Here is a 26,732-nt window from a genome sequence, read left to right on the forward strand (position 1 = left end):
ACAGATTCATTTATATCACATTGTGTGACAGACAGAATACTTACATTTAAGTTGGACTGAATCATTGGCAGCCACATAGGAATTAACTGAAAAAAAGGTAAAGATTATGACAGTTTAATTATAGTTTCAGGCAAAACTGACCATACGCATTGAAAGAAGTAATGCACTGAATTTACTTTATTCCATGGTATAGGGTAACTTTGGGGAGCGACCCAGGGTAATATGTCCCCCTCATCCCAATTATCAAATCTAATCTTGACACATTTACTGAATGACTAGGGTCTAATCTATATTCTGAAATTTCTCCTGGATCACTGCATTTCTGGGACTTAGTGCCCTGTAAAATGTTTGGGGTCAGTTGATCAATTTTTTCTCACTGGATAAAAGGGATCTATGCATTAAAACAAGTTCTGCATACAATGCCTAACTAGTTTTAACCTCCTGGAACAGATTTTAAATTCACACAGCATCTTATTTTGGAAAATGAACTAAGACAAATATTACAAACAATAAATTAATGACTAGGCCTAATATAAAATGACTTCATTGAAATGTTGTTGCTGAAACTGTGCTTAATTAAAATAATTTGTTAAACTAATTTATAAAGAATAATGAAAGAAAATGAAAAAGGAAGAAAAGTGAGTGCTGAAAAGTGGCATTTTGCCTAACACTCTGCTTAACACCAGTGGACCACCCGTAAAAGGCTGAGCAAAAAGCCAGTGAGCTGCCAGCTTTGCCAGACCAACAGTGGCCCCAAGTCCCCCCAACACAAGTGAGAAAAAGCTCCCTTTTATCATACTGCCCCATAATTATTCATTAGTTATATTTTCACAAAGCTGACACAAAATTGACCAAAAGTTGCTCAACTGAGTTTCACTGAATAAGCAGCACTAGTGTTACATTTGTCTTTCGTCATAGGTTAAGAAAATGAAATGTAACCATTAACAAATAGCTTGCATGCAATAAAAACTGAATTGCTTGCTGTTCCATTTTATTTCTTCTAACCATATGTAGATTGATGCATCATCATCATCCTGTACATGCTAAAGCCATGCAGGGACATGGAAAGTGGGGCTAACTGCTGCAGCACCCCCAAATTATGAAACATTCTGAACTTTATAATGATTTTAAAGAGAGTTTGTATTTTATATTTTCTTTTTATATTTTTACAATCTGCAGTAGTCATGCACTGTTTAAGTAAATGCTGCATTTTTATTACACTGTGCCGAAAACTGTTGGTCACAGGTTGAGGTAAAGACAGACAGAAATCATCTTAAGTAACAAAATCGGTTACCATGCCACATATTAACAACCTGATCATTTCCACATGAAAAAGGTAAATACAGTGCATTAAGGTAATGTGTTAAAGTAAATTAAACACAACAAAATGATTATTGCCAAATTTAAATAAACAAAAGAAATGATGTACACATTTATATTGAGCAAATTCAATGCATTCTTTTTATTCATTTTCAGTTCCACAGGCATTTCTGACCAGACTAACAGCTAACAAATCTCAAACTTACTTTTACGAAAATGGTTGAATTACATTCTTGTAATGCTTCCATCAGACTGATGACATGCAAACACACCATCTCCACCATCTAAAGGGAAGAAAAACACAGCCTCTCTGAACAGTTGTCATTCGTGATTCGCAAAATAACATCATGCTACTGATCATTTAATTATTTGCCCAACACAGCTAAAGAGAATAAATAGTGTGAAAGTGCCTTCAGATCGAATATTGATCATATTACAAAGCCTGAATCATTTGTCAGCTGTGCTTCGATGCCACATACACCACATAGTAGCAGATGTCTCCCCTCATGACTCAGCCTCAAATGATGTTAAAGACATGCAGTGCAATCCAAATTGCAGCATAGATTCAAACAACACAAAAACATGCTTGTAAAAAGCCACAATGCAAAGAACAAGCTGAACATACATGGTGAACTAAAAAAAAACATCTTAGTGAACAGGGTCTTACTACTTTGTTGTGTGCCATGAGCTGGAGGATGCTGGGTGTGACGCGACTCCAGAACTCCAGGCCAGTGAGGATGGCTCCAGACGAGAACTCATTCTGGTTCTGGTTCTGGCCGGCCGGGGCTGCAGCGGCCTGCTCACAGTAGATGGTCCACAGCTGAGCAAACATGAAGGCGTGGAACAGGGAGCACATGTGGAGCACTGACGTCTAAGGAAGAGAATAGGAGAGGAATATCAATGTTAGAGTCTCTAATTCATAAACTTCAGCAGCACAAACAACACAAAAAATATCCTGTTGTGGAAACATTCTGAAAAAAATCTCATAATAAGAAATATTAGATGCTGAATAGACTGAAAATAATTTCACTTGCTAATCATATTATTTTGTAGTAAGAACTAAACCTGGTTTAATATAAATAAGATTTGCAAATCTGCTTTATAAAAAAGCTAATGCCATAATACAGGATCCTAGACATCCCCTTTACTGTAATTTTCAGCTGCTCCCATCAGACAGTCTACTGACCAAACCCAATATTTTTAGAAAGTCATTTATGGCTACAAATTGTTTTAATCAGTAAATAGCAAATAAAAATAAAAACAACCACCACTATAAGTCAATACATATGGACTTTTGAAGGAAGTTAAATTATCTTACTGTGGTCAGCTTGTTGCATTTAAGGGGATGAATGTTATGTATGTACATTAGATGTTGCATGTGATGCAGCGCGTCAAAGACAAATTTCTGTCTTGTAAGGATAGACAACAAAGTTTTGAACTTGAATCGAAAAAAAGTATATAGCTATATAAATAAAACCGAATTTAACTGAATGGAACTGAATTGAAAATACTGTACATCTAAAACCAGCTCTAGATTAAACTAACGGACTGCCGTACCTTGGATTGCTCTGGGAAGCCAATGAGAATTACAATGAGGTGGTCTGCGATATGTGAGCCAGCGTCTAGTGGAATGGGCATACAAGACGTAGAGCCCTGATGCAAAGCACAGTGGGTAAGAGAGCCCAGCAGAAGCCAGGAGAGCTGGCGGATGTGGGACACACATTCAATAAACTCTTTGGGCCTAAGGAAGAGAGAGAGCAACAATTAACATACATAAAATATGTCATTATTTACTATATTAAACACTTACTCATTAGGTAGCTTTTAGTTATACGACTATAAAGTATGACTTTAAAGTATAAATAGCATGACCATGGGTATGAATTGAGGTCTTTTCCTTCTCCATTTGTGGGGAAGATACTCTTACAGAAATTAGGGCATTCGGGTAATCAGGGAAATTAGGGTAAATCAGCAACATATTGGAAATGCTTCAAAATATATTCTAGTTAGCTGTTGGAACACATTTCTGTCATATTTCCAAATAATTAATTTTCATATGGGTGCTCTTACCCCTGTTGCATAGCAGAGGGAGGGTGGTAGAGCCATGGAAGGTAGCGAATCACTGCCTTGTTGTCACGGTGATTGCTTTTACTGATCTCCATGGCAGCGACCTGGGCCAATCCCACTTTCAGATTCCCGCCAAAAGTATCCTCATGGAGGGGCTGACAGCAGGCCTTCATATGACTCTACAGGAGGGACAGAAAGCATATCCCCGCTGTAAAAACCAAACCAGTATGAATTCCAATCTGCTCCAAGCTGGTTTGTGCTGGTTTATGCTGGTCTGGTGCTGATTCAGCTGGTCACCCAGCACGGTCATGCTGGTTGACTAGCATGCCGGCACCCAAAACACAACATATGCTGGTTTTGCTAGTTACCAGCTATGCTAGTCTATGCTTTAGTTTGTCTAGCAGGAATTTCCACGTACAATTCCTAACATGAACATACAAAAAAGTATTTTTTAAAATGTATTTATATTTGTGGTACAACGCTCTTTGTTTGTTGCAGGTTGTATACTGAACCTTTAATTTGGTCAGTGTATGCATGTCTGCGATGAAGTCCAGCAGCTCACTGAGGTACTGCCTCAAACACTCCATGGCCGCTGTTGTGCACTGAGAGAACAGAAAAAGATGAGCTATGTAAAAAACAGCACCCTATTGCTGTAACATAATCAAGTAATTAAAAGAATAATTCAGAAAAAAAAATGTGCACAGTTTGATATATATTGGTGATATAGGCACTATATTGCACTATGCTGGAGTAAAGCTTACTCTACAGTTAGCTACAGCTGTAAGCAAAAGTTTTAACACCCCTTGTTAAGTTACATGTTTTGTTGATTTTCGAGTTACATAAGTTAACACATGCTTATAAAATGTGCCATAACTGTTGCACAGGCCACATTAAAAACAATAATTGTGCATTAAAATGTGCAGAAATGTGTTCTCTGGTGATGTGTAACTTATCTTTACTAGGAACATCAACAGAATGTAATTTTATCAGGGGTGTCTAAACCTTTGCATACAACTGTACATTAGCTTCTTAGCTCCTGTGCAAAACTAAAGATGCCAATGTCGTTCCTTAAAATACAGTCTATTTCCATTTAAAGTAATGTACAAAGCACTCACCCCAGGTAAAGATGAGATCATGTGCTTTTGCAGAATGGTGGACTCAGATAGCCGTGTTCCAATGTCAGCACATACAAACTTATTGAAAGCAGAAAATAGAGAGGCAGCATTACTGTACATCTGTCTCTATATCTCACCTCTAAACTAGATCACAACACAAATTACCTGGACCAGTAGTAGTAGATTAGTGTCAGGAATTGGAGACTTGAACTTCAAAGCCTGCAGCAGCTCCAGAACGACAATGCGGGACATATAGAACTTGTCCCTTTCCTGCAGGAGAAAAGAAGAGAAACTTTTTAAATCTTTGCCTCTGGTAACCTCAATGTCTTTTCAGCGTTTGCCTTTTTAAATTTGCCTCAAGGATTATGAACTCGTGTCCTCCTATCTCTGTCAGTCTATTCTCCATGACTGTCTGTCTCTTACGCCCTAATTATCTCTTCCCCTCGCTGTCCGGCTCAGTGTAATGTTGTCTATCCATATTCCAGGCTGAAGACCAACGGATTAGAATGGCTGGCGGCCCAGCTCTACTGCCACAGTCCCAGCTCAGATAAAAACCATCTCAACTGCTCCCTCTCCCTCTCTTTTTCTCACAGCAACAAGATCTGTGTCTTTGTGTCAGCGGTTTTAGTCCCATCGGGTCAAAGCATAGGCGGAGGACAACCCAACTGTAATCATTATTTCTGTTATGCTTACGGAGGTCAATTTGGGATGCCACGCTGCAAAAAGAGTTTGTTCAAATACTTTATAAGAAACAATGTCCTCTAAATCTTTGAGTGGCAGTTTGGGACACAAACACAGGTTTCAGCTTTGTTAGGCCCTGTTTTTTACATATAATAGATGCAACAACAGCACTTTGAGATCAGATTATTAAAGGAGAAACATTTAAAGGCAGAAATAGCTGTGTTTGCTTTAGTGTCAAAGGGCTAGTATTATTAAATAGCTTGGCTGGACAACTAGCTTCTATTAGCCAATTTACATAGCCTGATTTCTGTCCTCATCTATGGAACAGATGGTAACTTCTTCACATTAACTGGCTTCTATCTCATTGTATTTACTATTAAAACAGCCCTCACACAGTCTGTCACTGTCCTAGAGCTTCTCATATAAGGTGACACTGGAGTAGCCAACCGAACCTGACACATTTATGATGCTGAATCATTCAGAATGAAGTCTATTCCCCCATCGTATGAAAAATGAATGCTGTGCAATCGAGAGAGAACATGTCCAAGACAAATCGATATACTGAGAGCATAAACTCATAGTGCTGACAGGTGGGAAGCTACAGAGATCCATCTGAAGGACGACTCTTCACACTCACAAGAAATTACTGCAGGGCCTCACTTATCATATCATCAGCAGCTCTCTGGGGCAGATGTATCTCCTGTGCCTCTAAACCAGCATTCTAAAATATGAAAATCAATATGGACTGATTGAATTCTTCTTCAAGTGGTAGGCAGCAAGAAAGCGAGAGGAAGGCCATATTTCACAAAGAGGAGAGGAAGAGTGGATTTATATTCAGTGAGTGGAGTGGAGCAGCTCTGTGGTGTATATGCCTCAAGATAAGCTGTGTGAATGGAAGGCTCATCAGTTGACCACTTCCTCTGGTTTGAGAAACCTCTTAACGTATGGTTTGGGAAAAAAATCTACTTTTCTCAAATGGAGTCAAGATATATTGGGCTTTTAAAGTTTGCTTAGAAAACGAACGAACATGTATATGCACAAATTTCAGGCTTCAATTGCTGTTCACGGCTGCTACTATTGTTTTATATTAGTTTGTCCAATTTTATAGATAACAGCAGGGGAAAGCGGGGTTGGTTGGCGCAGTTTTCACTCTTGACCATATATTCCAGACATACCATATATTAGCATTACCACACTAGCAGCAAATGAAAGCTGAACATCTTAGCTGAAAAACAGACACTTTCAACATCTGATAAAATTCAAGTTGTGCACTTGTGCCAAACAGCCCCAACATAGTTGGCACAATGTTAAAAAGCCATAGTTTTAAAGAATAAAGCAACAAATTGGAATAATCTGTATTTTAAACCAAAATGTAAAAACATTCAGTGACAAAAGAATAACATTATTTGTTAGGATTTTTCATTCTATTTATCATTTGCTTGTATTGAAAAACAAGAACAATAATAAACTTTTTTAATCTTTTCAAATAAAACATCAATGTGTAATACATTAATAGTTTGTGTTCAGAGTTATGTTTTTTTTTCATCTTGAGATATACTTACTTATCAAATGGCCTACATCTTGAAGGTAAGAATAATGTGTTACAAAGGCAATGTAAATGTAATATACACAGTATAGTATTACATTCTAGTGTGGTAGTTAGTACACTATTTGAGCAGGCTGAAACTAACCAACCTGCCCAATATGCCAACCAACCCCACCCACATCAGGACGCAACTCTGTATTTCGTTCTTGTTAGCTAGCTAGCATTACTTATTGTTGGCTTTTTGAATAATACACCAAAAGATAGCTGACTGCCATTTCTACCAATAAAAAATCTCTTTAAAACATTTCTAATATGTCCACCAGACCGTAATGTTTAAAGCTCCTGATAAAACGGATGAATGTAAGTCAAGAGGGCAATCATTTTCATGTTAAATTTCCTGCTGACACTGTGCCAACCAATTCCATGCTCCCCTATGTCATACAGTGCCAGAAATCACAAAGTAAGTCTGTTTGAGATTACAAGTTTGAGGCAAGCGTGTGACGATGCAGTTTGCACAATGCAGTTTGATGGGTGTGAGCATCCATTATTTGTTAGCTACAATATACTTGTACCTCAAGTGCAGAAAAAGGATTTTTTCTGATTGACTACATATGGAATAAGGGGAAAACTATTTTTTGGTATATTCAGCACGCAGAGTAGTTAAACATTCAGCCCACCACAGATGGATGTCAAAGTTATACTCTCACGGGATGTTATTATCCATTATAGTATACTTCATAAATAAATCAACACACCCACTTACACGGTACCACAAGAAAACCAGTATGAGTATTGATTGTTCTTGTGTGTTCTATGCACTTTAAAGTCATCCACAACATATATCATGCTCACCTTACTGAAGGTCTTGTAGCACAGGCCGCACAGTTCCACAAGATAAGAGAGGCTGAAAACTCCATACTGGATAACGAAACTCAGCAGCTTAGAAGAAGGTTCCAGCAAACTCTAGCAAGGACAGTCAGAGAAATGTTTCAGTCTCCAAAATTCACTTTTAATGTAGTTTTCAGTTCTTCAGCTCCATCAACTTAAATAAGCTTACTCTGGTTGCATTAGCGGTTGGAATCTTCAGCAAACAGATGATGATTCTCAAGCTGGAGTCCAGTGGATACTTAACAGAAGAATCAAATCAAATCAAATCGAGAGCATGAACAGTGCACATGGGTGTAACAACCACATCATGAATAATACTGAACTGTTGTCAAATGCAAACAGGAAAGTAAATTTAATACCTTCAGAGGCAATACAGCAGGAAGTTTGGTCAGAAAAGTTTGGAACTGGTTACAGATGGTTGTCCAAAGGTTACTAGGGGAGTCCATGGGAAGAGCCTCCATAAAGGAGGCAATGTTGTCCAAGCAGTGGAGCATTGTGCCCCCAGCAGGCAAACTCTTCTTATTGTTCAAACCCTAAAAGAACAGAACACAGAATTTGAGATTAAAGGGGAAACAATTTATTGTAGAGAAATTTATCAACTCTGATTTCTTTACAGTGGTGGTATTAAGAACCAGGGGCCATGATGTCTACTTTGCAGATGTAGTCATTTTACATGCTATCCAAACTACCAATGAACAAGTCTCAGTTTTTATTGATGCCTAAGAGTTTTCTTTGGCTACTATTTTGCTTTGCTATGCACTGTCTGTAGCCATCTGCCAAATTTGGCTTTTTGTTTAAGGCTGAAACATTATCACAAAGCCATCATAAACAATGTCTTAGGCGTCAGACAATGTATTCACAACCATTTGGTGCAATTGCTTTCTGTTTTAGAGGCATTAAACACTTAAGATGTCTGAACCACTGTGAACAACTCTGACTCAGTACACTACTCTAGAACGCCACGTTTCATTCTGTTCTGAATGACTTTGTTTACAGCTTAATATTTAAATTATACAGAAATTTTGAAACATCAGTGGAATTCTCCTCAAGTATGTTTAATATTGACATTAGACAAGGCACATTCACATGATGTATAAAAGTGCACCAGTTTATTAATCATCCCAGTGGTCTGCTTATACACTCTGCATATCATTAGCACATATTTTTTCTGTTTTCTTTTTTTGTTACACAATTTGAAAATATTAGTTGTTCTTTACATTATGTGAAATATTAACAATGGGCCAATACAAACGGTTCAAATTTACTTGACATAAAATATTGTTAGAATAATGTGCATTAAAATGTTTTCCAGGCACCATTTCTGAGGTACAAGGTTTTGTTATAACAATACGACAGTAAAGTTTCAGAAATCAAACATAAATTAAATATCCTCAACAGTGAGTTTAATTTTTGAGTAAATGATTACTATAACTGAAAAAGTTGACATTCTTGCAGAATGTTTTGCAGTCCCTGCTTTGGAAGCACTCAAGCTTTCTATTCTTTGACAAGAGTGCCATCTGCTGGAGGACATCTTCATTGTAACGAGTGAAGTGTATTTTTTTTTACACAACACAAATTGCACATACAAAAAGAGTCAACAAGCTCATTTTAAGTCCTACCTCAAGAAGCTGACTTAATGCTGCTACAGAGCTCAGTTCATTGAAGTCAATGAGAGATGTGGCTAGTGTGCGAAGGAAGCTTCCATCTGAAAGGGAAAAACATTATTAACTGGTGTTCCACATTTGTGAGTGTGTGTGTGGGTTTGAGTGAGTATGGATGAGCAGGTTTTGGATACCTTTGATGTTGCTCTGGAATAGCTGTGGGAGGATGCCGTTGGGTGCAAGCTGGTGGAGCACACAGCGCAGGAACTGCTTAGCTACACCTGCAGCATTGCCAGGGATCAGCATGCTACACACATACACACAAAGAGTACAGGGTTATAATAACATACATATATACACATATACACACTGAAATATGGACACATCCACATAGTAGAGGTATAAAAGTCATAAATGCATGGTGATGCATAGATCTGAGGATTCATCTGCTTTGTTATTATTTTGGAATGTTGGAATCAATCTGAATCAATTATACTAAAACTTCATATAGTATGTTTGTACTTTATGTTTGGCTTATTTTCAAACACAAAAATCAATGAAAGCTTGGTCTATAGTGCATTGTCTATATTCCTCTACTGAATAGTTCCTCCAGGCACATTTGTGTATTCACTATATTTTATATATGGTATTTTATTTTTCCTCCTGTATTGGTCCTGTATTGACTTTCAGTTGGTTTGATATATAAAACAGTCATAATTAATTTTACCACTTTTCTACATCTCCTATCTCTTTCAAAAAGAATTAGACAGGCTGTTTTTATTATAAAGCAGTCCAGGCTGAAACACTCCTTACAACTTCAGCATGAATAGGTGGGGCCAAATACCAAATTCTTTTTTTTTCTAAAAGAACAGGGACAATTTAATTTTCCATGAAAAAAAAAACTATTCTGAATCATACCAGAATAAATAATCAAATCAAACATGAAAACATTAATGGTAACCAGCCCCCATACCCATTGTAACTTGACATTCATAACATACCTTTCAGCCTGGCCCGAGAAATTCGCACTGGATGCCAACCTGCATGACAAAACACATTTTAAACATATTTCAGTCACTGATTTCCTTTGGACATGAATAACATGACAAACAAGAGCCAGCTTGCATTTATCAGCTGATGTTTTGAATTCTGTGCTTTGTGGCTTTGTGTCTTTTCCTGTGTTGGATAAACACTGAAAGTGATACCAAAAACCAACATCCTGCCTGCAGTGTAAGCTGTGCAGAGAAGAGTGGAGCTTCTGTACTCTACCTTCCCACTGACTGCATGATGTCCAGCAGCAGTGGAGCAGCCAGGTCCGGACTCAAGTGGATAAACATAGAGAGAACCACTACAGCCAAAGCCAGGGTCTCCTCATCATACTCCTCTAATACAGCCCCGCAATCACGGCACCTATACATATACACACACATACATACATACATATATACACATATGGAGCTATACATAAAGTATGTCTTATGTATTATATATGTAACTATCTTTATGTAATAACAATATATTCCATATGTATTCCATTGTAATATGTGCATAATTGTTATGTCGTATTGCTATTAGACATATGTATGTATGTCCTTTCTACATATGTACTTAAGTTTCTACCTGTAACAATAATATAACAGTATGTTTCATATGTATTATATATTTGTGTGTCTTTGTACAATAGGAATTGCCTAATCATAAACCTAACACTAACCATAATCTCAGTAACTAAAAGGAAATCGTTTTTCTCTTTCAGTTTTAAACAATGCAACAATGGTTTGTCTTGTGGTGTTTTTTTCTTCTCATTTTCGTCGAAATACAAACGCACAAACACATAAAATGACTTCACCTGTCAGCCATATTGGTAGGCTGCTCATCACTGAAGTCTTCTGGTGCAGGTACGTACATGCTGACTGTGCTAGGAGCTGACAGCAGGCTGGTCTTTGTGGGACCTGGTTGAAAAAGAAACTTTGAGGGTAAGTCCAAACACTCCCTAAAGCACATCTGGTTTGTGTTCATTATTATTTTGTACAGTTGTTGAATGAGGACACTTCATTAATGATTTTGACTATTGTTATCCAATTTATATTCTTCTTCTTCTTCTTCTTCTTCTTCTTCTTCTATTTCTTCTTTTTCTGCTAGATTTGTGTCTGCTAACTCGTCCTGCATTTTTCAAGATATCAACACTGTTTCAACTCCAGAATGTTCAGATCGGGAATGGTTGCTTTTTGATTTTTGATTTGATGCATGGTTTTTGTACAATCATCATTACATTACGAATTTTTCCCGATAGCAAAGAATGAAGGGTAAAAGTTTCTGCTTATATCACGCTGATTAAAGTCCATTAGCAAACACCCTATTAAACATGTGGGGTACCATAGCAATGCCCTTGCAACACCCTAACAACCATCTGGGATAACATAGCAATGGTCTAGCAACACCATAGCAACCAGTTGGGATACCATAGCAACTGTCTAGCAACACCTTGGCAACCATCAAGAAAACCATAACAACTGTCTAGCCACACCCTAGCAACCACTTGCAATACCATAGCAACCACCTAGCAACACCCTAGCAACCACCTATCTCAGTTTCTTACTCTGAACAGCGTGAATGAGAAAAGCCAACAGACTGACCTGTGTCCCAAGTGCTGATGTTGTGCGGAGCGCTGGACTGATGCTCCAGCTGTCTCTTCATCAGCTGACTCATCGTCACAGCGCCCAGAGAGCCTCGCTTCACCTGCCGGTACTGAGCTGTGGGACATAAACATAGAAGCAGAAAAGCATGAAACAACACGAGGATTTAAACAAGGGCCTAAAGACTTTTGAGTGCTCCAGGCTTTGCTCATGAGATCAACAAGATGAAACCAATGACACGACAGAATCCTGAACAAAAGTTGATATGATTTCACAGCGTCAATATTTTTCTGAAACAAAAAACAGTGTGTGTATGTTATGTGCCTATGTTTACAAGACTCATGTCCTGCTTTTTGTCAAATCTAATATAATAAATCTGAACCATTTAATATTGTTCAGTCTAATGAATGAAAAAATATTAAATGGTGTGAAAACCTTTAAAATTTTTATATTTAGGTATGACTAACATTTCATGGTTCCTTTCAGTTCTTTTTGTGCCTGTATTGTAAAGTAATACTGACAAGTGTTTTAGAACAACACTATTTTCATGAATATTTATTGCATCTCTCAGCCTGTGATCACTGTTGTTACAATTCAGTTCCTGTTACATTGTATTGGATACCTGTAAAATAAATTATGCCTAACAAGATAAAATTCTACCTCACTCTGGGGAGTTCAGATTGAGCAAACCCATTTATGAACACTGAAGAAGGGGGAAGGTGCTTAGGTTTATGGGTGAGGATGAGTGGATCTAGTTACAGATTTATGGTCTGCTTAATGGATTAAAGACAGCTTTATGAGCTAGAAGTACCATGTGATGGATATGATTAGTAAGAAGGTCTTTGGCTCCTACTTGTTACTGAGGAGCGGTTGCTTGTTTCTGGGATTGTGGCTTCGAGGGCAGGGGCTGAGGCCGATTCTCGTGGCTTTTCCAGTTTGGATAGAGCTTTGTGATCTGCAAGGCAATGCAGGGGGGTGATCGGAGAGATTTAGTGCATCACTACTGGTAGACCTCATATTCTGGCCTGTGGTCAAGTATCACATTAATCTCAAAAAGCAGGAGCCTGGAGGGATGTTTTAGTAACCTTTCTACTTACATAGAAAGGTAATTTGTTCAGCTAGTTATGTGGGATCACTAACTTGTGTAGGTCACTCTGAAGGACAAATGATTCAAATGTCCTATAGATGCTTCTTGACCCTCTTTATTGTAAAGATTTTTAATATTTATGCATTTAGAAGCGCTTGTTTTACATGATTTGTTAAGGGAAATTCTGCATAATTCATAATTAATGTCAAGATGTAAACAAAGTCAGTTGAGTGTTTAGATGTGAAATGGTTAACTGTAGAGAAACTTACTGACTCAGATGCCTTTTCCATGGTGATGATAGGAACCAGATTTTGCATACCCACAACATATAAAATGACCACTGTACCCGTTGCAAGTTTTTATATGTGATATTCATAATGGTTAAATAGTGGTATATATGAAAAAATACATTTTGTTTGGGTTCTCTTTTGCCTTGCAACACTCTTCATGTATATCTCCACCATGAATGTATTGAAAAACACATTTTATGCCAAAAGGTTATCCTAAGACCATTGTAAAACAAGGCCATGTAACATGTAACAACATTCTGTGAGGTCACTTTTAGAGGCACTAAACGCTTTAGATGCCTGGTTCCTATCGTTACCACTGTGAACAATTCTAATTTCCATTTCACATTCTAAAGCCATTCTGAATAACTTTATTTATATCATAACGATTGAAATATGCAGAAATTTAAAAAAAATGAGGGAATTCCCTTGTATATATATTCCCTTGAATAACATAATACAGAGATATTCGACATAGAGAGTGGTCATCAATTGGTACCAATTGAGTAATTGAGTTTTCTATCTTCTCATTACTAGATCTATATATTGCGTTACATAACTTGCTTCTACATGAAAATGGACAGAGACAAAGTGCACAATATTCCACACTTATATAAAAATGGAAACATATATAGAAGTCAAACATACACTTCTAATCTTAGCCAGCTGGATGACAATAAGTGTACCTGAGTCTGTGCTCTGTTCTCCCATCTTGTCCAGCGTATTGAAGGAGATGTCCAGGTATTCCCTCTGGATGGCACTGACCGCAATCTTCCTCTGTTTCCGCTGGCGAGGAACGATCTGGATCTTAAATTCAGCTTCGTCGCTCTCGTCGTCTGGCTTTGGATCACTGTCTCTCTCATCACCTGTATCATCATCATCTTCAGCGTCGTCTTCATCCTCTCCCTGAATGCTTCCTTCACTTTTCTTGGGTTTCAGTGGGTCTAGGCTGTCCAATGTGTCTTCAGGGATGTTGAGGAACACTGATCTTCCAGAGGGGCTTCCTCCTACAACTTTATCTTCAGATGCATCGTCTACTGAGGTGTCAGGCACGTGGGGCGTTTTTCTAAAGAGGTCTCGTTTCTGCTTCAAGGTCATTGGGCTCTCTAGTCCAGGGTGGCTTGTGGAGTCTGGAAGCTCCAGAGAGGCAGTAGGGGTTATATGAGGAGGTGGCCTGTTTTCACCTGCCTGAACAGGGCTTCTTTTGGCAGGGCTGCTTGAGACACTCTTTTTCTCCTTAGAGCAATCTTCCACACTGACTTGGACAACTGGGGATAACCGTAGAATAGTGCTTGCGGATGAGGGAGATGGATGTTCAGATTTATATTGCATGCCACTCGGAGGCTTTGAAAGCGCCTCAAACAAATCCTCATCACTCTCAACAATGCGCAGTGGTGGGAGTGGCTCAAACACCAAGGAGTCGCTGTCAGACAGAGAAAGAATGGAGCGCTTTTCTGGTATAGATGCACAATCTGAAGACAAATCAATCAGGTCAGCATCTTCTTTGCCAGGCCCACTAGATACAACCAGGGGTGAGTCCAGCCCTGTGGATTTATCCTCAAATGTCTCCATGCAGCTTAGACGGACCTCAGGAATAACTGGTCTGATGTTGTCAGCATGCAGGTTTGACCCCCGGCGGTCAGCGCCCGAGGAGCCATCGGATGAGTCTTTGCCGTGCCGGTCTCCCCGACGTGAATGCCTGGCCGTAGAGCAGGAGGACGAGGGGGGTGGAGGTGGGGGCCCCTGCAGGTCACAGCGGTCAATGCAGGACTTGCGGCGGTGCTCGTCAAGGTTGAAGAGGATGGAGTCCGTGTTGGCGATATCCAGAGACTTCTGTTTGTGCATGGCCTGCAGTCGCTTCTTTTTGCTGCTGCTGTCGTCTCGTGCAGGGTGCAGCAGGCTGTCCTGCAGCGTGCCTGGCTCTCTGTACTCTGCCAGCTCAATCTCACCTGAAACAGGGATGTGAAGGTTATTTTTACAGTGCATTGAGAGGAGTAATACATTGAATTTACTTGATTCTAAGCCTGGGAGATATCTAAAAAATTTACATTTTTCTGTTGACCGTTGGGTCATAAACTGTTTCACTTCTTTTGAAATTTGTGACAGCAAACGTGCGTTCATGAAGTCCTGCTGGTGTGTGTTCATGGCTGTTTCTTCTTTTTTAAATGACGCACATAAAAATGGCTTGTGCCCTAACAGCTCCTCCTTGTGGAGAAACTTCAGACTGTTAAACGTGCATGAATGAGAGAGCTCCAAAGTGGTTTACATGTGCTTCTCATGTTTTCTGTCATTTACCATCAGGAGACTTAAGCTGCACAAAAAATGCTGGGAATTTTCCTCAGATGGTTTGTTGTACTCTGGAAGACTCACAGCAAAGACTATGGAGCATTTGCTTTACAGTAGCCTAATAGCTTATTAATGCCCTGTAATAATCCATTGTTTTAACAGTAAATGGCAATAAAGCATTACATGTACATATTTTTATATAACACAGAAACTGCAATATTAAATGAAGTCCCACCTTTGATGCATCACCATCAGGGTACTTCAGTGGGGTACAATCATCCCTAATATCCAATTATATCAACTTATCGCCCAAGCATAGTGTATTCTTGCCACATGAACATAATTTATTGCATCAACAATTATTGCCAAAGGAAAATATTTAAAAGATTTAAAATGAATGTTAATGTTATATATTTTATATTATGTTGAAATAACATAAACATTTGAATAAAATACATTAAATGCGTTTCTCAAAGACCATAACTCCGGACTTTAGTTAAGATTAGCTGATTTAACTCTAAGACAGGGTATTCCAGGACTAGGGGAGCACTCCTCAAGATGAACTGCATCACGTTAGAGGAAATTATGTAACAATAAGTAAACAGAGCAGACACTTACTTTTCTGAGCATTGAGCTCCACAGGCTGATATTTGACAGATTTGCTGCCTCCAATCCTTTTCAGCCGTGCAAAAAATGTCTGAGATTCTTTACTGCCTGCTCCCGTTGGAGTGTCATGGATGTCTGATTCATCAAACACGCTGTCCTCCTCTGCAAATCAATCCATGCCAACAGACAAACAAATGTCAAAACTGGCTGCGATGACTGCCGCTGTGTGTTATTCTACGGTTCAAAATGCTTCACCTTAATGGTTAATTATAAGGTACCTTTCTCTTTCTCACTGTAGCGGCTGATGTTGGAGTTATCACTGTAGAGTGGGCCAGCAGAGGCATGGGGTCTGCAGCTGTGGTACTGCGCATTCAAAGTGTTGATGGTGATGTGGATCAGATGCAGAACAACCTCTTTAATCATGTCCATGTCTCTGTATGGGTACTGCAATGAGGCATGTTTTTCAGTTAATTGGACACCTGCTTACATGTTTGCTCCTGGTAACTGTTCACCTACAATTCATTTCTGCTCATGATATGTGAGAAACAAAAAATGGAATGTGCTTGTATGCTTAAAGTGGTGTAGAAGGAATACAATTCATGTATGCTTTAAAAAAATGAAGGAATTTATATGCTGTTCAGCTAGACTGAGTTCTGCCACTTGGGGGAGCTCAACTATTCATTCACTTATTCACTGCACCCCATTTGTAAACACAGCATCTGTCAATGTACTCCAGAACAGTCATGAAACAGAGCTACATAATCAATAATATATTAACAATAAACAAGACTGATTATCACAAAAGGAAACTGAATCAATGCCATATTCCCAAAATTGAGCAATGAGTACCTTGTAGAGGATGACAAGCAATGCTTTGAGCCACATCTGACGGATGTGTGGTCTCAGAGCCCATAGTGAGCAACGTGGAGCCTCCTGGAAGTTTGGTCTGAGCTGAGGGCATGTGCAGTACTTCAGCACTTGCACCACAAGGGGCAACATCTGCTTCCCCAAACTGATGTTGTAGTCCATTACCTGACAAATGTATAAACACATACTTTACTGCCACTGTTGAGCATTTTTGCTCATTTGAAGGATGCTGAATTTGGCTGTTTTGCAAAGATGCTGAGTATCCATCATGATTTCTAAAGTAGAACCATCTGTTTCTAGCATTTAAGATCCTCACCTGTGCAATGCCAGCAATGAATGCATTAAAGCATGTGGACGAGCGCATCTTCTGCGGGGCGATCATAAAACAGCCCATCTGCTGGTCGTAGCCTAAAAGCACATAAAGGTGCCTCTTCACAGTGTTGAAGGCTTTGGCACTGCCAATGTCAGCCTCCGCACTGCTCTTGTCCTTTGCCATGAACTTCATTAGCACCATGATGAGCTGGTGAACAGTCTGGTGGTCTATGCCTACATCCTCTGGGAGAAGATCCTTGATGACAGAGTCATCCTCTGGGGGAGAGCTCTGGCCAGGCAGATGGGCTGCAGAAAGTGGAAGTTAACATATTCACTACCTTATTGGAGAGGAGTGGAGTGCTTCAGAATGTGAGCTGAGTCATAAAACTGATTTAAGGAGCGCTAATCTTAGACCAGTGATTCATCTGCACGTTGCAGTTGATTTATGGTGAAGAAATGGTTCATTTCAGTGGTTAACACTGTCACTGTAAATGTCTGAAAGAAGCTCCACTCAGAACTGTGGGATGTGCCATCAACATAGCAAATCTTCAAACCGCCAACATAACAGGTGGTAAGGTGTAAAACAAAACTAAATAAATTAAAAACAAACCTACATTAATACAGTGTGGATATGAATATTTATGTTTTGGGTGCTTGAAAAGTAGGCTTCTCCTTCATTTCAAAGGAGAACAGAATGAATTTTAAAGGGACAGTTAAGCAAGAACATCAAATTTACACGAATTTTGCCTTACCCCAAACATAGTCAATCAGCCAAGACAAGTTTGTTGAAACTTCTACTTTAATTTTGCGGTGGAGCTACAAGGATAATGTAACTATAAAGTAATAGAAGTTAATACCCTCCATTTATCATAGCACATCATGCACAATTGCCTCAAACTGCACTGAGTTGTTAAGTAATTTTGCTTACACTGTGCGACACACTTTTATCTATAAAAGTGGAGGATGAAGTATGTGTTACCTACATTAATAATGCAGCTCCATTGCAAAACTAAACAAGTAAACTTTGGGCACCAAACATGTCTTCCCTTACGTATTATATCTGGGTAAAAGGGAAACTGTGTAAATATGATTTCTGTCTGTAACATCCCTTTAAAGTTGCAAAAAAAGTAATATAATATAATAAAAAACATTGTTTTGTTCCAAACTGGTCTTATTTACCTGGCAGGACTTTCTCTAGCATATCGCCGAGTGTGGGTGCAGACTGCTCTTGTCTTGTGAGCCTTAGAGCTATGAAATCACACATGGAAACACAATTAGGGAATCTAGGGGTGGGCACAGACACACATCTGAGTTTCCACACTGTTTCACCAATGATTAAAACAATCACTTGAATGTTTAACCTCGACTGCAGTCACAAAAAAAGTACAAAGTTCCTAAAAGTTGTTATCCAGAGGGAATTATTAAAAAGAAATTAGCATCATCACCTACTTTTCCGCATTTGCCTGTTTCAGTAGGCTGCAGTTGTAAAGAACAGTAGGGAAAAGCAGGGCACAACATAATGCAGGGTGAAATGTAACTGTAATTTTATGTAGTTAAACAGGTTCAAGCAGAATGTGTTTTTTGTCATGGTCTTGTCTTCACATAGCAACATCATCTGTGAATTTTCATAGCAATTTTCATAGCAACTAGGTATTTCTTAAGATTTACCCTGAAAAGTGTTTTTGAGTCATAAGTACACTGTATTCACACCAGAATTAATTTAATCGCCTTGGTGGCTGTAATATAGCACCATTTTGAAGCATGTAAACAAGTCACAGTGAGAACTAACCATGCTAAAGTACGGCCTCCATGCAGCGGGTTGAGTTTCAGCACAGTGTTATAACTTATTCAAGTGTTCCTGAATAAGCAATGACAGAAGTCTATATCCAGCCATATAAATTCAAAACAGTTCATTTTTGGAAGTTTTTATGCATAAATCAATCAAAAATGTTCTACAAACATCACGCAAATAATAAATATTTCAAATTTATTTCCTCATCATCAAAAATATATGTTTAACACAGCCTCTTCATATATTTTACGTATTTATGTTGGAAATCTTTCTCTGGTTCAAACAACATAGAATTGTATTGAAGTAACTGTGTTTGCATCAATTTACCAGACTTTTTAGTGGCTGTTACAAATAGCTCGCCTGTCTGATACAATTAACTCCACCTATGGGGTAAGTTAAGTAACATTTACACTTATTCTGCTTTTGGCTGAATTGTTTATAATGGTAGGTCATAAAAACAAAGTTTTCATTTATAGCAGAAGTGTGTAGGTTTTATTAAAAAATAATCTTTCTTGTTTACATTTAAAATTATTTAGCAAAAAACAAAATGTGTTAGGTTGTGCCCCTCTCTTTCCTGAAAAGTTCTAAAAAGTTAAAGTAATTCTGAGGAAATTATTAGGAGGAAATTGCATCACCCAAATTAAATGCACAGAGACCTTTGAGGCAATTTCTCTGTATTGATCCAAAAACATGAACTACTTAAAGCTTAAAGGCTTTGGATCAATTTTCTGGAGTTACTCATTTGGAACTCAGAGCGTTTTGTGCAGTAATTGAGGTGTACGAGCACACAAGGTGACAAGATGTTAATAAATTATTGACATACACTAACACACTGGTGAGTGAGGGGAGAGAGACAGTAGGAAGGTGAGGTACGAAAGGACAGAAGAAACAGAAACAGAAAAATACACAGAAGTGAGATGACTTACGCAGTTTGTTGCAGAGGGTCTCGGGAAGGGAGAAGGCACGTTTAGACTCTGATGGGCCCTTTATAGTGTCTCGGAGTGAGCGGACACTCTTCTGGCGATTTCTGGCAAAACGAGCCCTTCTGATCTTCCACATAGCTGCATCACTCAGATTGGCTGTGTTAGTCCTTACTGCAGTAATGGCTTGGGTTGTAAAGGAGGAAATAGAATTAAAATGGAAGTACACAGTAACTACACCGGAAATTTACTTCATTGTACATTGTTTATCAGAAAGAAAATGTATTTGTGCCATCAGAAAAATGTGGTTAATCCTTAAAGCTCTGGGCGTATTATTCAGCTATTAATCTTACTGTATATTACTCAGTAACAGCTGTGAAACTAAAATGCATTTTACGTAGTTACAACAGTGTTGAATGGAAATATGAACACGCCAAAGGCTCCTCTGAGTTTAGAGGCTTACGCTGTGATCATCAAACACATGGGTACCCACAGAGACACACATGCTTACTAGTAGGGAATGGGAATTCCTTGTTGCAGTCCAGGTGTAGTTGAGCCTCCAGAGACAGTGTCTCAAAGCGGTTCACGAAGAATTCCCAGCTCAGTGCTGGGATATCCCGCTTCAGAGAGTGCAGCAACAGCAGTTTGCTTAGGATGATGGGACGATCCCTCACCACTGTGTCAAACTGGAAGTCCATGCACAGACAAAGGCCCTGAAGGAAAACACAAATATACACACACTCACTCATACATATTAAAAAATTGTAACGATGCAATAAAATCTATTTCATCCCAGCATATTGTCACTGTTGTAAGAACAAAGGGGAAGAAAAAAGTGTTATTAACTTTAAATGTAAGTTAGTGCAACAAGATTTTATTCAAAGCCATTTTGAACCCTGTATTTTGGTCCTTTGGTCACAAAAATTTGGCACAATGTAATCAGCAGCTGGTGTTTTCAAATTCTGCCATAAAAAGACCAAAAAAGAAAAGAAGAAAACCTTTTTAAATGCTTACTAAAGCATTTGAGCCAACAGGTTCTGGCTTTGAAATAAATGTCTGTGGTAACTGAATGTGTGATACAGATATGGCAGATAAAAATTAGGTTGAAAACACTGAAGTATTCCTTTAAATTACACACTAATTCAGTCTTACTATTACGGTAATGGTCATAGTTTTATAATATGCATGCGCACCTGCAGTGAGGGGCGTTTAATGGTGTCTAGTAGTAGCCTGGCTCTGGTGGCCACAGCAGGGTTGACGTCCTCAATGCTGGCCAGAAAGCAGCAGAAGGCATGGGCCAGCGAGTACTTCAACAGATGACTCTTAGTGACTGAGCCAATGTCCAGAAAACGGCACAGCACTGCGACCCGCTCCACTGTAGAGACATTCACTCTTACTTCAGTTACTAAATCAGTAAAAGGTCTTTTCAAGGTTAATATCACGAGTAACAAGTCTAAAACAGCACCATAATTATGCTGTGAATACAAAGGAGAAATGGAGCTAAAGTTATAAGGAAAAACCCAGTAATGAAGTCAGTAAGTGAGAGACTGTTCTGTAATGCATCAGTAGATGGCACTGTATGAACAACTTCTGTTTTCGTTCAATATCACTAATGCATTGCCACCACTGTAAAGTGTATTCCTCTTCTACAGTGATTTTCTCTATTAGTGGGATGTCCTCTTGCTTCCCATACAAGGTCACAGCTTCTCTCTGCCAATCACCATAAGAGGCTCCTTTAATCCCACAATTCCTCAGTGCTGTAGGACAGGCTGGTAACCATGGCAACCAAATGAGAAAATGAGCATATGTATGCACACACACACACATGCAACCTGATCAAGATTAGCATGACAGGGGTCTGAAGGGGAGTGCGGAAAAAGTGCAGAGCAAAGCGCACTTCTACAGTAGGAGTGGCTATTTATTTTAATATAAGCAACACACTAAGCTTGAGTCATATGTCACAATACTAATGGCTTTCAAAAATGGACTCTTGAATCAAATGGATCTAACCTGCTTCAAAGCGAATCTTCCAGTCCTTGTTGTTGAAACTGCTGTCCACCAGCATCCAAAATATGTCCGCACCATGGGACAGTGAGAGAGCGTGGAGCAGCTGAGGCACTGCCAGAGAGGCCAGCTGGCAGAACTCAGACTTCAGCATGGACCACAGACTGGGCACCAGAGCAGACATTACATCACAAATTCACATTCACACATATACCATCACTGAAGTTCATTTTTATTCTCTGCTCAAGGGTATTTTCCATAAAATAGGTCAAATTTCTTTTTTCTTATTTTTCCCTGTAAATATATGTTTATAATTTGTTATATTAAATGACAATTATATAGTATTTCGATTATTGTAATACTATAAAACTAACTCATTCATACCAGGGAATAAGCATCTTCTCCTGGATGTAAGCCAGGAATTGAGGGTGGTCTTTGCAAGCATGATAGAGACACTCCCCATGTAGACACAGGATCTTCAGACAGTTCAGCATATTGAAGAGGATGTCCGGCTCCTCAAACTTGGCCATCTCCTACAGCAGGGAAGCAACATTTACCTGAATTCAGACACTAAACCAAACAGATAGTCAGTGTCATGTACAGTGTAGCATATTGGAGAATTTAATATTTACCTGCAGTATGGTGTAAATAAGCCTGAGAGAAACAGGAAGCTGCTGGTAGGAGAATTTCCTGTCAGCATTATTCTTTAAAGCTGGGGGAGAGAAATTCTTAGACAATCAAATGTAGGTCAGGAACATCTGATCATGAAAATCAGGTATACAATTACAGTTGCAAAAAACTGCTGCTGCAGACATGTATTAAAACGTTCTATGTTAATACACTGTTTATTATTCCTTGATCATACATTTTTCATCTGTATTCAGTTATTAAGTTGGTGCAGCTTTCAAACTTTTGGCCTATAATGTACCTAGCAGTATAATACATTTTTCAGAGCTAGTTACTATGAATAACATAAATTGCCATAACACTCTGTGTTATCTAAGTTTGCTGATAGTTGCCAAGGATACATACGTGGGTTGTCAGGGGAACGACTCTGGTTGCCAGGGTTGTCTGGGTTAGCACCAGATGTGTTGTCCCCCTCCTCTGTAACGTTCTCTGTTCGCAGACAGTGCTCTAACCTGGGGAAGACGAGACTTTCCTCAAGACTGTCTGCAGGCTCCTGTTTAAAACAACACAACATGAGCAGACTCCTTCAAATGACTTTGTTTGAAGGCCAGAGAAAAACTGGGCTAACCTACAATGTCAAGAACAACAAAATAGTCTTGACTTAGTGAAGTGCTGCAGGTTTCAGTGTTTAAAACTGAAAGGGCAAAAACATTTCTTTAGAGTTACTGAGATTAAGTTTAGTGTAAAGTTTAAGGCTTAGAAATGTAATTTACATACTTATAGATATTTAGACATATATATCTTAGACATATGTTTGACTCTGTGTCCTAATAAGGCACAAAAACAAATGTGTTTGCTCACCACTAGGGGTATCTCATCAGGAGGGGTAAGTCTCTGGAGGAGCTCACAGCCCAGCTGGTAGCAGAGGATGCTGGACTGGCACAGGTTGCACTCCAGAGCCTTCTCATCCTTCTGGCAAGTGTGTGAGCCACCCCAGGGAGCCTGGAACACGCTGTTAATGATGCCCACAATGTCCCTGCCCAGACTGCCCTCCAAACCCAGCATCACTCCATCATCCTGCAGCTCCATCTACATAGAAACGAGCATGGTTACATTAGATATCTACACTTTGGAGTCACACAACATTATCAACTATGTAAACTGCCTGAATTGGACTGTAATGTTTCACACCATGACTAACAACACCCCATATCCAGAGCTCAATTTGTGCTGTAACACAAGACTCTAGTTCCAGCACCTCCCAGATTGAATCCAACACGTATTTTACTGGATTTAGCACCTCATTCACATATTAAGTACATTTACATGACAATCTGTAGAGATGTCTAAAGATGTACAAAATAGAATTTTGTACAAACAATTCAATATATAAAACAAAACATACTATGGAACAGTTATACCAAATGCACCACTTCTGCTGATATTGGTTATTCCTCAAAAAGAGCTTAGTAAAGATGAGAACAGCCACTGGCTTGTGACAATGATTTATTAACTACTCATGCATTAGACTGGTTATTTCATTTTGGGAATCTCATGTATGAGAGAACATTCAATGGTTAAGAACCTCAATGACACACTCGTTAGTTGCAAAATTCAATATTATGGGCAAACGTCACACTGAGCTGTGAGTCTGAACCTTTTTTGTCTTTCTGGGGCCTCATCCCTCCTAATCGACCTCTCAGATCCATCATCATTCAGTGTTCTGGGACCTCAATATGACCACAGGGAATAACTGAAATGCATGGCCTTGAGTGTCATACAGCTTTTATAAAACAGTAACAATATTCAGTGATAAAACATGTGTTGAATCCATAATTTAATTTACTAATAATAATAACCACAATAATCTGTTCTTCAAGCAAGGCAGTGTAGTTTGTCAACAGTAGGCTATGGCTGCTAAGCAACCTAACAAAGATTATTTCTCGAAGAGCACAATATGGTGTTAATGCAACTGTTTAACAACATCCCCAATTTGTAGGTCACCTGTTTAAGGATGAGGTCAAACATAAGGATGAAGCAGCCCAGGTTCATGTCGTCATCATCACAGTCCAGATCCAGAGCACAGTTGCCTGTGGCATGGCCCAGGTTTTTAAAGGGGCTACAGCGCAGGGGGCTGCGGAAGGGGCTTCGGAATGGACTGGGAAACGGACTCAGAGTGTTGTGCTGCCCCCTTCTGCCAGGGTCTGAGACCACACTTACCTACACAGAAGGACATATGTACACATGTAAAACACATACATAAACTCTGTATAATCACCGCTGATGATCATATACTACATGATGATTTATATTTAGCTTTGTCAGACTAACATGGTTTTTGGGTAGTTCTTTTGTTGAAAGTCTGTAAAATATTTATTTAGTATAAGTATATAAGTATTTAGTGTCATAGCAAAGTGAGACATTATGATCTCAGAACACAATGTTCTTTTTTCCATTCACTTATCCAGCTGCGTTTGGATAGATTACTTTATCTCGCTTGCCAATAATCAAGCCCCTTAACAAGACTATATTTAGTCTTCAGCTTGTTGTCATGACAACCAGCCTCCCTTTAGTATTGCACCCAGTAATTGAGGATACTCACTTCTGTCTTGCTCTTTTTACAACCTTGTCTAAGCACACCACAGTGTATTATTTGCATTGTAACGATCCCATTCAAAATGTCAATCGTACCCTTCTGGCCCCTGCATTTCTCGTCAGGTCCGCAGCTCGAGCCTTCCTCTGATTGGCCAGCTCTTTCAAAGAGTTCACACCATCTGAGAACATGCCAATCAGCAATTGCAGTGGCACTACAATGTCAAGCTCTGATAGTACCTGCACACAGATGGTCAAACCATTATTTACTATAATTACATTTTACATTCGGGTACAGGGCAAACAATATATGCACAAATGGCTGGTTACAAAACTGTACCATCATACTGCATCACTCCATTTCAAATATGTGATGTTAAATCCTGCCATTAAACATCTACACATGTAACTGTGCACATGTAAAGGTGCTCCTTTTCAATCATATACATGTGCTTTTTGGCCATTTGTCATAGCTAATCTGAAATGACATCATTAAGCATGAACCACAAGACAAATCTCACTGCAGTAACAGTGTAAAATCATGCAGTGGGAGCAGTTGGTGGCTGAACATCTGACATCAAAGACTCAACTGCTATCTGGGAGCTACAGCTCACTGTGTTTGTCTCACGATACCACTGACCCAGATCCATACTCAGCATGGCCCATGCCTTTATATTTTCTCTCCATAATCCTCCCAAAATAGACACATAGCCATGCACAAACTGAGCATGTGAATTTTCAAAAGTGAAATCAATGGTATGTGCTGGTGTTAATGTGCAATTTTAGACTTAGACCGCAGATCTTGTTGCATGATTTTTGGACTTCTGTATTTGCCCAACTGGCAAAAGTATTTAGAAAGTTATGACAAGTATTTCATTGATGTGTGTGTGTGTTTTCACACATCTGTGTGTGGATTATTCCACATGCCACCTCATGGACTCACATAAAGAATAGACCAAAGGTTTATATTTATTTCAACCAATAATTAACATGAAACTAGTTGATTTAAGGGTCCCATATCTCACATCTTTCTTATATTTTATTTTTGTTCCATCAGGTCCATTTATGATGTTTTATGCACAAAAAACAGTAGCATTTAATTATTACATTTCACAACCTCTTTTTTTAATCCTTTAGACTTAAACATGCTGTTTTTGTTACTGTATCTTTAAGACTGATATTTAAATGATTCTGTTCTTTTTGCCTGCACTGCACTGGGTTTCATTAAAAAAGCAGTCCTTTTGGCTGAAACACTCCTTACGACTTCAACAAGAATGGGTGGGGATAAAATGCTGTAAGCTGAATAGGTAAATGTATTGTCATTGTCCAAAATTATATCTCCATTTTTTTAAATTTTTTATTTTTATACCCCTATTTGAACACAGCAGATGCCCTTTACATTACAATAGTAATACTACAATAGTATTACTACAATAGTAATAGTAAGTTAAAACAAAGCTCAGAATCTAAGATGACACCCAGGATTCATGCTTAATGC

General features: G+C 38.8%; 1 protein-coding gene across 1 annotated transcript in view; it reads right to left on the reverse strand.

Moving 5' to 3' along the window:
- The window catches only part of LOC118823809 (protein unc-79 homolog), a 49,785-nt gene that overhangs the window by 812 nt on the left and 22,241 nt on the right, over positions 1–26,732 (reverse strand). The window contains exons 17-50 of the mRNA XM_036593640.1: positions 25,334–25,474; positions 24,647–24,862; positions 23,504–23,731; positions 23,048–23,195; positions 22,648–22,727; positions 22,400–22,548; positions 22,022–22,179; positions 21,205–21,386; positions 20,523–20,724; positions 20,018–20,197; positions 18,479–18,547; positions 17,304–17,605; positions 16,970–17,152; positions 16,399–16,564; positions 16,133–16,282; positions 13,915–15,177; positions 12,708–12,809; positions 11,855–11,971; positions 11,068–11,170; positions 10,488–10,628; positions 10,220–10,258; positions 9,413–9,525; positions 9,237–9,322; positions 7,977–8,150; positions 7,787–7,855; positions 7,582–7,692; positions 4,668–4,772; positions 4,503–4,580; positions 3,900–3,989; positions 3,391–3,566; positions 2,878–3,061; positions 1,988–2,191; positions 1,527–1,604; positions 45–86 (exon numbers count right to left, since the gene is read on the reverse strand). Of these exons, the coding sequence (XP_036449533.1) occupies positions 45–86; positions 1,527–1,604; positions 1,988–2,191; positions 2,878–3,061; positions 3,391–3,566; positions 3,900–3,989; positions 4,503–4,580; positions 4,668–4,772; positions 7,582–7,692; positions 7,787–7,855; positions 7,977–8,150; positions 9,237–9,322; positions 9,413–9,525; positions 10,220–10,258; positions 10,488–10,628; positions 11,068–11,170; positions 11,855–11,971; positions 12,708–12,809; positions 13,915–15,177; positions 16,133–16,282; positions 16,399–16,564; positions 16,970–17,152; positions 17,304–17,605; positions 18,479–18,547; positions 20,018–20,197; positions 20,523–20,724; positions 21,205–21,386; positions 22,022–22,179; positions 22,400–22,548; positions 22,648–22,727; positions 23,048–23,195; positions 23,504–23,731; positions 24,647–24,862; positions 25,334–25,474 (5,829 nt within the window). The remainder of the gene's footprint in view (positions 1–44; positions 87–1,526; positions 1,605–1,987; positions 2,192–2,877; positions 3,062–3,390; positions 3,567–3,899; positions 3,990–4,502; positions 4,581–4,667; positions 4,773–7,581; positions 7,693–7,786; positions 7,856–7,976; positions 8,151–9,236; positions 9,323–9,412; positions 9,526–10,219; positions 10,259–10,487; positions 10,629–11,067; positions 11,171–11,854; positions 11,972–12,707; positions 12,810–13,914; positions 15,178–16,132; positions 16,283–16,398; positions 16,565–16,969; positions 17,153–17,303; positions 17,606–18,478; positions 18,548–20,017; positions 20,198–20,522; positions 20,725–21,204; positions 21,387–22,021; positions 22,180–22,399; positions 22,549–22,647; positions 22,728–23,047; positions 23,196–23,503; positions 23,732–24,646; positions 24,863–25,333; positions 25,475–26,732) is intronic.

The sequence above is a fragment of the Colossoma macropomum genome, unplaced genomic scaffold (assembly GCF_904425465.1).
Source record: "Colossoma macropomum unplaced genomic scaffold, Colossoma_macropomum, whole genome shotgun sequence".
Classification (NCBI taxonomy): Eukaryota; Metazoa; Chordata; class Actinopteri; order Characiformes; family Serrasalmidae; genus Colossoma; species Colossoma macropomum.